The 11251-nt window shown below is 43.4% G+C and overlaps 1 protein-coding gene across 1 annotated transcript; it reads right to left on the reverse strand.

The window, feature by feature from the left end:
* Positions 1 to 5: 5 nt before the first annotated feature.
* On the reverse strand, positions 6 to 5322 carry MYCFIDRAFT_170279 (uncharacterized protein; the record flags this gene model as incomplete). The annotated part of the gene is made up of 5 exons (XM_007923433.1): positions 6 to 143; positions 191 to 200; positions 249 to 1163; positions 1192 to 1256; positions 5305 to 5322. 5 exons carry the CDS (start codon positions 5320 to 5322, stop codon positions 6 to 8), a joined length of 1146 nt encoding a protein of 381 aa, XP_007921624.1.
* Between the last annotated feature and the right edge of the window lie 5929 nt (positions 5323 to 11251).

Here is an 11251-nt window from a genome sequence, read left to right on the forward strand (position 1 = left end):
GCATCTCAAGCAAAGAAGTGATGAGGGAGGCAATTGTTTGGGCGGGATGAATGCCGCACATGCTGGTTGGAATTGAAGCTGTCGTCAGTCAACGCGGCGGCAGAAGTGAACTGAAAGTGAGGGAACGGTGGCAGCATGTGAAGCTTGGCAATGATCGAAATGCGGGAAAGCGAGGATTGGTCTAACACACATGCTCGTCACTGGCAAATTCGAGCATATACCATAGCTGATGACGAACCGATTATCACTTATTCATTTGGCTCTGCTGAAAATTTGTCTGACTGGCCGCCTCCACACAGCTGCCGTCCGATGCTTCCATTTTTCTGCCATGTGCTGCATTGACGATGAGTCGAAGAATAAAATGCTTTTCATAATGAATCTCGTCGCGCCTACTTCCATAAAACGAACTATCGTGAGCATTTGAGCGCAACAGAGGTGGCCGTAGTCTGGGTGTACCCGCGCGATTCGTTGCGCTCGAAAGTTTGGAACCGTCTGGACGCACGGTAGCTAGTTGAACATCGACGACCTGTATCTGCATCACATGAGGCCCGAGTGTGGTTTGTTCCCAGGGTAGATGAAGCTGCCTGTCCGCGGTCAACTCATCAAGAAGTTTAGATTCACGTGCGGGGAATCTGGAGCAATGCTGTTCATCAGCAAGGATTATATCGTAGCCGAAGAAGGTCTCGGTCACTGGTCCAAGAATCAGAATCAGTCGAGGCCATAAGTCGTTGCATCTGATCAGCATAGCGACCGAGTTCATCCCAGCATTCAACTTGTGGGCTTTTGCTTTCGGCCCCCGCGACGGAGAGTATTCATGTGCAAGGTCGCTGGAATAAGTTCCATCTGTAATCAATGGCCAGACGTCCACAAGGCTCCCCGACTCCATTTTCCTTTCCTCACATGTGGCTGAATTCACTCCTGAGGTGATGCTGATGCTATCGAGAACGACCCAGTACGTTGTTCGGGGTGCACGCTGCCTAATCTGCGTCCAGCTGAAACCTGCGGTCTCTTGCCGGATAAAAATCCTCACAGGACTACCGCGAAATTTCTCAGTATCAAGGCATCTTTTGATCGCTTGACTTATGGAAAGCGAATGTTGATGTTCATGTGAAGCTGAGCAGGAGTGAGTGAAACGCAGGAGGCTGGCAGGAGCAAGGATGTGTCTTGGCATTTAGTCCTCCCACGACCCACCTCCCATCAGGCTTGAGGCGAAGGATTACGTTGCAGCACGTGATAGCAAATAGTTCTACAGTATTCTCGAATTCAGGCAACAAGGCACTACATTCTCTACCAATTATACGTAGCCCCTAAAAATCCTTCGCTAACAAGCCTAAGAACAAAGCGCGCTAAACTAATTATAAAAATACGAACAACGTATAATAACGCATCTACGGCAATCTGAAACGTAGAGATTATAGCGCCGGTAATTACGAGTTATCCGATCTAAAAATCAAGTACGTACGACTATTAGGTATTAAGTTATACTATTTCTCCGATAGCTAGTCTACTATAGCCCTCTAAATTAGTAGGCGGCTAGCTATAGGGCTAACAATACCTCTATACGCAATACCTTATATCGACTAGCCGATACTTAGAGCTTCTTCTTCGCTATCCTTCGATTACTATTTATATAGGTTGTTTTCTCGTACGATACCTCCTTATAGTACGCTAGCGACTCGAAGGAAACTCGACTCCTATAATATACTATCTACGACTCGGAGGTCCTTACTAAGGTATTTATAAACACCTTTCTAGTATAGGATAACAGTACTTAAGTTATAGTTATCGAGAACTAGGTCGAAAGTAGAAGCTACTCGAAGCCGCTAAAGCTACTATAGTAAACATACCTAAAAACACCTAGAACAGGTCTAATAGCGGCCCCTATATCTACTAAGTCTATTAAGGGCCTTTCTAATATATCGAGTAGTAGTTTATCCTCCGCTCTACTCTCTAATAATAATCTACCTCTACCTTCCGATACCGACTAGGATATAGCCGATATAGAGCTAGAAGATAATACTACTAATCTGCCGAGAGCACTAGACGGCTCGAGTGTCCTACTACTAGGCGTACGGGTAGACAGGCCTATCTATCTAAGCAGTAGTAGCCTTAACTTCTCCGACGCTCTAGATAAAGTAATTAGACTAGCCGGTATATAGAAGGTTAGCGACTTCTAGGATAAAGTGTCTAAAGAAGAAGAAGAAGATAATAACGAAGACCTTAGTAAGGAGGATAAGGAGATATCCGATAATAAAGAGGACCTCGAGGCTCGCGATAGTAACGAATTAGATAACGATAAAGACAGTCTAGCGATCGAAGAAGAGCGGCGTATAGCGTTAAATGCCGCTCTTAAGCGCGTTCTTAATAAGCACTATAAGGAGATTAAGGATCTTATAAAGAAGAACTATGTCTCTATACTATACCTTATTAAGTATCTAGTCGGCAAGCTAGGCGCTAAAGTATTGTCGACCGCTAAAACGGAAGGACAACCGAAGTCTACCTATACGTAGCGCTCGAAGCGTTACGAGAAGAACATCTAGGCCCTAATAGAAGCTCTCTCCGAAGATCGTCTATTTAGTAGTCGTATTATCCGTAAAGAATTAAAGAGCCTAATTAGCTAAGACTTCTTTAGCACCTATAATCTAGCCTTTAGCTATGCCGAGTTTAATCTTAGTAGTATAGGCACTACTATCTAGGAGATTGTACTAACCTAGCATCGACTTCTTAGCGAGGAACTGTTGCCTAACGTTCGTTAGGATTAAAAGCAATACTAGGAGATATTTACCGACAAGTACAATGTAATACAGAAGCGTATAATAATAATAACTTCGTAGGTCCTCTTCTCGATAGCCTATATTAACGCCTTATATTTCCTAAAGGCGCTAGGGATCTTCCTTGTTAGCAATAGAGCGAGCCGACGAGTCCTCGAGTGTCTAAATAATCTTAGCCTTGTCCTATCGTATCGTACTATATAGATTCTTATAGGTAAGAATATAGAAGTCTAGATATAGAAGATTAGCGAGATAGCGACAGACCCCGATAAGTAGTATAGTAAGACTATCGACAACTTTAATCGTATAGAGACCTATACGGTTTAGCGGAGTAGTAAAACTAACAAGATGCTAAGTATTACTACGTCGTATCTTATAGAGAACAAGAATATTCTAAAGGGCGGTTTAAAGAAGGGCATAATCTATTACGATAAGCCTCTTAACGTAGACGATATCTTTAAGAATATATATAAAGATAAGGCGAAGGTCCTAATTGCCGTAGCCCCTACTACTGCTACCGCCGCCGCTATCGCTACGGACCCCTAAGCGACTAATATCGAGGTCGCGGAGATTAGCAAGAAGACCGCTATATTCTATATCGATAAGGCTATTATATACACCTTCCTAAAGGATATTAAGAAGATCTTTAATAATAAGAAGGTAGGAGATAGTCTAGTAGTACGCCTATTATAGCTAGTAATCGATAAGATACTAGCCGTATAGACTAAGGTACTCTCTATACTACTATCTTTTAATAATAAAGCTATACTTATAGGGACTTATTGTTAGGACTAAAGAGGTTACACGTAATTAGTATATAACTAGGCTCGAGTAAAGCTAGGGTCTCGATGCCTTAGGCAGGGCTTAGCGCTTAGCGTTAGGCTAACTAGCCTGCCTTCCTCCCTCTCCTCTTAGATCTTTATTAAATACTACCTATACCTACTACTACCCTATCTACCTGCTAATATACCCTTCTTATACAGTATTCGATCCACCCTTTAAGGGCAGCAGCTAGATAGTTCTTATTTCAAGCTTTTAGCGGTATAGCTACGAACAAGACTAATCTAACTATATTGCGCCCGAAGAACGGGACCTATACGTACTATTCTATCGAGACAACCGTACCAATTATTAAGCGAGGCCTTCTATACGGCCTATTATACTAAGTTAATCGTACTAGACTAATATCTACTAATTCCGCTACATCCGTATCTTAGGGGCTAATAATATATTATTAGTATTACCCCCTATTACAATAGCCGGCTTATTACGAAGCAACAACAACCGTGCTACCGCTAGTAGCGCTAGCAATAACAACGCTAGTAGCACAGTGCCTACTACTAAAGTGCCTACTAAAGCACCTACTAAGGTGCCTCCTACCGAAGAGCCTACTATAGGACCTGCTAAAGAAGAACCTACAATTCTAGGTAACGACCTAGAATTGCCTGTCGACGACATTCTTAACAATATTGTTAACCGTCGATATAGCTAGCTAGCCTTTAGTCCCTAACTAGTAGCGAGGCTTTAAGAAGCTACCTAAAACAGGCTTACTGCCTTGCGTTAAGAACAATAGCTAAAGGATAATCTTCTCGAGATTCGCCGCCTCTAGGAATCTCTAACAACTACTACTAAGCTAATAGCAGGACCTTCTTTACTACCTATCTAAAAGAAGGATACTAAACTTAAGGACTGCACTGTATTTAATAGCTCTAGTCGAAAGCAGTATAACGACTATATTCGTAACTATAAACTTAACTAGCGCAATGTACTAAGAGCGCTACTAGACGACTATTCCTTAGTTGTACACGCTATATAGTACATTAATAGCGACCTAAAGCGCATATAGGATAACTATTTCGACTCCCTTAATAACTAGACTGCTATTTAGTAGCAAACCTATAAAACTATTATACTAGATACCCTTAGAAACCCTATACTAAGGCAATAACATGCTTAGGACCTGTATCTTCGAGCTAAACAGAAGACTAATTAATCGGCTCGCTTATTTGAAGCCTATTTAAAGACCCTCGAGGATAACCTTCCGCCTAAGACTAATTCTATATAGATCTCGGAAATACGCCTAAAACTTAGATAGGAACTTATCCTCGAATTAGACCGTCGCCGCGTGTTCGAATAAGCTAACCTAATACGCATTTAATTTATAGTCGAAGTAGAAACAGCCGAACGAGCTATCTAGCTCTAATAACGACTAGAATTAAGGATCCGACTAGCTAGTACTAACCGTAGCAATCGTAGTAGCCGTAGAGGAAACCAAGGTTCCTACTAAGACAACAATACTAATAGTAGGAATAGTAATAACGACCGTAGAAGGGGCCGTAGCCGGCGACTATATAGAGGAGGCCGCGATAGGGGCCGTAGAAGGGGCTCGTATCCCTATAATACTAACCGCTCGGCTAATAATAGTAATAACAGCTACAGCAACCTACTAACCGGATTGAAGTGCTTTAATTATAACAGTACTAGCTATCTACTAGGCTAATGCGACAAACCTAAGGACTAGGCCCGAATTGACTATGCTTCCGCTAAGCATAGGAAACACCTTTTAGCCGCTAATACTACCCTAGTCGGCTCTTTTAATTAGTCGAAAAAAGAGTAAGCGCCGTACTAACTGTTAGCCTTGTGCGGCGTAAGACTATCGACATTGTGCTAGCTGTTGTACGTACCTGTCTTACATCTAGGCCCGATACTAACTATAAGGCAAAGGTTATACTAGACCCCGGAAATTCAGTTAGCGCCCTTATTAGCTATCGCCTAGCTAAGCAATTAGACCTTCGACAACTGCCGAGGACTAACCTACTAACCCTTGCTTAGTTTAATAACGCTCGGCACTTAACCTATAGAGCCTACTATGTTCCTATAGTTCTAAAAGACGACCTCGGAAATAAACGCCTACTAAACTTCACTGCCTACGCGGTAGACATAGATAGCCTCCTATCCGATATTGTTATTAGCAACCCTGTTCTTAAGTACTATGCTATAGTTATAGACTTAGGCAGTTAACAATAGCGATTTGGAATCGCTAGGAAAGAGGACATTAAACACATTAATGTTAGCGAGTGCCCTAACGATATTAGGGTCCTGTTTATTAGCAACCTAATACCTGCCTTAGCTAATCCGACTGCCGACCTACTCGGTAGTAACGACGATAAACCTGTGCCCCCTAACAATCCTAATTAGCTTGCTCGCATACTAGAGCCTATCCGAGAGACCTATATTAGTGTATTTAAATACTACCTAGCATCGACATTGCCTATATTCAAAGAGACGGATTATAAGATTAACATTATAGAGGGCAAAGAGGTTCCTTTTAGCCCCCTCTACAACCTTAGTAAGCGAGAGCTTGCTGTGTTACGTAAGTACCTAGAGGAAAACCTAGCTAATAGTCGAATTCGGTATAGTAACAGCCCTGCTAGTGCACTAATCCTGTTTGTTCTAAAGAAGGATAGTAGCCTACGGTTATGCGTTAATTACCGTAGGCTTAACGCTATTACTATTAAAGACCGCTGTCTACTCCCCCTTATTAATAAGACCCTCGATCGCCTTTCTAGGGCTTACTACTATACTATACTAGACATTAAGGATGCGTACTACCGTATCCGCATTCGTAAGGGTAACGAATAGAAAACAGCCTTCCGTACTCGCTATAGCTATTTCGAATACTTAGTTATGCTATTTAGCCTAGCTAATGCCCCTATAACATTCTAGTCCTATATTAATCGAGCCCTTTTAGGCCTATTAGACTATCTCTGTATAGTTTACCTAGATAATATCCTAGTTTATATATATTTACCTAATATTATAGAATACTAGGCCGTAGTACGTAAGGTCCTTGACCGCCTACGAGCCTATAGACTATATTGCAAACCTTCTAAATGCACCTTTGCTACTAAGGAGGTGTCTTTCCTTAGTGTAAGGGTTAGTAGCTAAGCAGTAAGAATGTATACGAAACTTTAAACTAAACTAAAGGGAGCACTAAATTAATATAGCTACTATCTATATAAGACGAACTGCGAAGAAAGGAAGAAGGGTGCCTTAGAGGGAGAGCCCCTTCCTTAGTATTCCGCCCTGCGGCCGTCTAGCGCGTCCGACGCGTAAGCGCAAACACGTATGTCCGCTATCTCGCAGCGCCTTTGTCTCCTAGCTAACTTGCGTAGCGCGCGTATACGAACTCGTTTAACCGCTCTTAAGCAAACATGTTTCTCCTAGCTCTTCCCTACCTTCCGGTTCCTTTCTACTACTCGGATCTGTCCTACGACTCTATATATCTCGCTTGCTATCGTCCGTATATACGTACGCGTAGTTTAGTATAGTCCCGTCGTTCGTATATTAATATATAACGTATTATTCTACTATATACGGCCTCTACGGGAGTCCCTAAGATATTACGTTATACGGCTAAGTAGGCGGCTAACTAGGCGACCTAGGCGACCTAGGCGACCTAGGCGACTTAGGCGTACTAGGCGTACTAGGCGTACTAGGCGTACTAGGCGTACTAGGCGACCTAGGCTAACTAGGCGACCTACTTCGCTAGGGGCCCCTACTACTAAGGCAACTTAAATCCGATATTACTTTATAGTATAGCGGCTAGCTTATAGGACTTGTCGGTGCTTTCTAGGCAGCTACTATAATAGTAGCCCCCCCCTCGTTCTGCGCGGAGTTCCTACGACGCTAAAGGAGGTCCGTATATAATAGGTGCTAGTATTCTTGTCCTAGTTTAGGTCGGAGACCTTAATCTAAATTCTATTCGTACGCTTCTCGGAGAAAATGTTCCGGGATAGCTCCTTCTATTGTCGTATAGTCGGTATAGTCTCGTAGGAATTCCTCGATTGCTTCGCGGGCGAAGATAATATAGCGTAGAGGTTCCTAGGTCGTATCCTCGTCTAAGTACCCCTCCTATTATACCTCTCCCTACGGCCCGGGAGGATTGAGATTTCCGAAATTTGTGTTACTAAAGCTCTATCCGATAATCGCCCGCACTGTGCCTAAGGCAGATTCCGGCTCGTTTTCGGCCTAATCGGTAGCCTCGGTAGCTTCCGGCATCGGCGGGATATCTTCGGGGTCCGCGATTTCTCCGGCAGTTCTTAGATTAACAACGTATTTAACCGGGTAAATGTTGAGATTTTCTAGGAGATCTAGTTCGTATACGTATATACCGACTTTCTTTACAATCCGGAAGGGTCCTAGATTTTTCTAGTCGAGCTTTTTCGAAGGTCGGTTAGTTCTAATATATCGTAAGTCGAGGTAGACGTAATCTCCGACCTAGTAATCTAGCGCGGCGCGTCTGCGCTAATTAGTATAGTACTCGTACACTTCTTAGGTATACTTTATCTCGTCCTAGAGCTCTTAGTAGGTCTAGGCTATTTAAAGAGCGAAGGCATCGGCGTCTCTTTCCGGATCGTTTGCCGGGGGCTCTAGTTCGATCTCTATTAGTTCTATACCGGTTCGGGGGTAAAATCTAGTAGAGGCGTAGAACGGCGTAGTCTAAGTTGTAGCCGACTCCTAATTGTTAATAGCAAATTTAATAGAGGGCGTTAATCTTAGCTAGTCGTTTTAGTAGTAATTATAGAAGCACCTAATAATTTGCTCGATCTGCGCGTTAGCCCGTTCGGTTTGCCCGTCGGTCTACGGGTAGTAAGCCGTTAAAAGGCGCGCTTAAATTTTTAATCGTTCGTAGAGGCGCTTCTAGAAACGGGTAACGAAATTCGGGCCGCGATTAGATACAATTAATTTAGGTAGGCCTGTATCTTTCTATACGTCCTAGTAGAAGACCTAAGCCGTATTCTTTACGGTTAGGCTGCGGGCATTTAATACCTTCTTGCGTTTCGTAAGGCGGCAAACTACGACTAGCATATTTTAAAACTAGAGGCCGTTAAAGTCGGATCCTTTCGGTAGGCCTATAATAAAATCTATTAAAATGTGTTGCTATAGTCGTAGAGGGACTTTAAGAGGTTTTAGCAGCCCTTGCGGCTTACGCATATCTACTTTCGCCCTACGGCATACTACGCAGTTCTTAACGAATCGGTCGACATCTCGGTATAGATTAGGCTAGTAGTACTACTTCCGGAGCTAAGACAACATCTTAGCTCGACCGGGATATACTATTCCGAGAGGGTTATAAGCGGAACGCATAATCTAGTCGCGTAAATCTTCGAACTCCGGGACGTAGAGGGCATTTCTAAATATTATACGGGGTGCTCGCGGTAGGGTTCTACAGAGCTCGTACTCTAAGAGAGAAACGTTCTCGTATAACTGCTCCTTGTTCTATAAAGCTTAAATTAGACCTTTAGTAAAAGCGTCTTCGGCGTATACTATCGTAAGCTGCTATTCGAGCTAGGTAGGTTCGAGGAGGTCCTACACTTCCTCTTCGCTTTCCTAGTCGCTATCTAAGCTTTCTAAACTCGTGTCTTCGTCGTCCGAGCTATCGTCGTCTCCGAGAAAGGTAGGAGCGGCTATTAGTATAAAGGATGCTACGAGAGGCTCTAGGCCGGTAAGGTCGTCTCCGAGGAGCTCGTATAGTTCCTAGCTAAGGTTGTATTCCTTAAGGATAGACTGTTTTTTACGCTACGGACCTCGATCTAAAGGCGAGTCTCCGTTATGCCTCGTAAGTACGTCGGCCTATAAGTTTGCTTTGCCGGGCGTATACTAAATAACGAAGTTAAACCGGGAAAGAAACTTACTCTAGCGTACCTGCCTACGGCTAAGGATTTTGCTCTTAAGAAAGCAGATAAGGTTCTTGTAATCCGAGCTAACCTAGATTAGTAACTTAGAACCTTCGAGTTCCGGACGCTATTCTTCGAAAGCCTTAACGATTACGAGGAGCTCCTTATCGTAGATATCGTAATTATACTCTACGGAGGACATTTTCTTAGAGAGGTAGGCTACGGGTAGCTACGCATCTTCCGGGATCGTTCGTTAAAGGAGAATAGCGCTAGTTATACCGTCGGAAGCATCGGTTTCTAGGCGCGTTTCTTTATCGAAGTCGAAGTACTATAGGATCGGTACGGTCGTAAAACTTTGCCGTAACTAGTCGAAGGCTTCTTAATAGGCCGGCGACTATTTAAATTTAACGTCTTTCCGCGTAAGTGCCGTAAGTAGACGGGCGATTCCGCTAAAATTCTGTATAAATCTCCGGTAGAAGTTAGTAAAACCGAGGAAGCCCTAGACTTCTTTTACGTTTCGTAGCACCCCCTAGTTTAGAACGGCTTCGATCTTGCCGGGATCTATTCGAATACCTTCTAAAGAGATAATAAGGCCGAGGAATTTCACCTCTTACTTATAGAATTCGCACTTATCGATATCGATATATAGTCTAGCTTCTACGAGTTTCTTAAGTACCTTTTCGATATGTTCGTAGTGTTCCGCTTTCGTTTTGCTATAAATTAGGATATCGTCTATATACGCCGAGACGAAGGCGTCTAGGAATTCTTTAAGCGTATCGTTAATATATAATTAGAACGTGCTAGGTCCGTTATAGAGCCCGAACGGTAAGACTAGGTATTTAAAAAGGCCGTAACGGGTTCGGAAGGCTATTAACTATTCGTCTCCCTCGGCAATACGGATCGCGTTAAAGGCGGCGATTACGTCGAGCTTAGTAAACTAGCGAGCCTTCGAAAGGCGTTCGAGCGTTTCGTTTACGAGAGGGATTAGGTAGCGGTTCTTTTTCGTTAACGCGTTAAGGCCCCGGTAGTCTACGTAGAAACGGAGACCTCCGCCGGGTTTCCGGGCAAACATAACTAGTACGGCTGCTTCGAAGGAACTAGGGCGGATAAAGCCCTTTTATAGGTTGTCTTTTAGGTATTTCTTTAGTACGAGGAGCTTATCTCGAGACATCGAGTAGAGAGGGCCGTACGGCGGCGGCTTACCGTCGATTAGCTCGATTTTGTAGTCGACGCCTAGCCGGTACGGTAGCAGAATGTCGGCGTTCTTCTTCGAAAACTAGTAGAGTCGGTACTAATACTCCTTCGGTAGTTTCGTTCTTAGATCCGTTAGTTCTTCGTCGAACTTTTGGATAGCCTTCTCGATATCCTATATTATTATAGCGAAGATCTAAGTGCGTTTATCGCGGGCAAGATACGAGAAGGTAGCCGCGCTAATAGCGAATACAGTACGATCTTAGGGAGTATCGGAGGTAGAACTGGATTCGTTAAAGCAGTGCTTAGCGTAATGCTTACTCGTAAAGGATAGAGATTCGGAGGCCTAATCGATAACCGGATTGTGCTTTTTAAGCTAAGGAAGACTAAGAATAACGGGGTAAGTCTTCGGGAGTTTCGTAAGGAAAAACATAATGTATTCGGGATATAGGCCGATAGTAATAGATAAGTAGTAGATCTAGGTTACCTTACCGCGGCCCGCGGTCGTACCGTTAATCATTTCTAACTCCCGAGCGTATATAGGTCTTAGACGTTAAGCCGAGCTCTCTCGTATAGTCGTATCTATAACGAGTAGCCGGTTACGCCGTT

The sequence above is a fragment of the Pseudocercospora fijiensis genome, assembly GCF_000340215.1.
Source record: "Pseudocercospora fijiensis CIRAD86 unplaced genomic scaffold MYCFIscaffold_1, whole genome shotgun sequence".
Lineage (NCBI taxonomy): Eukaryota > Fungi > Ascomycota > Dothideomycetes > Mycosphaerellales > Mycosphaerellaceae > Pseudocercospora > Pseudocercospora fijiensis.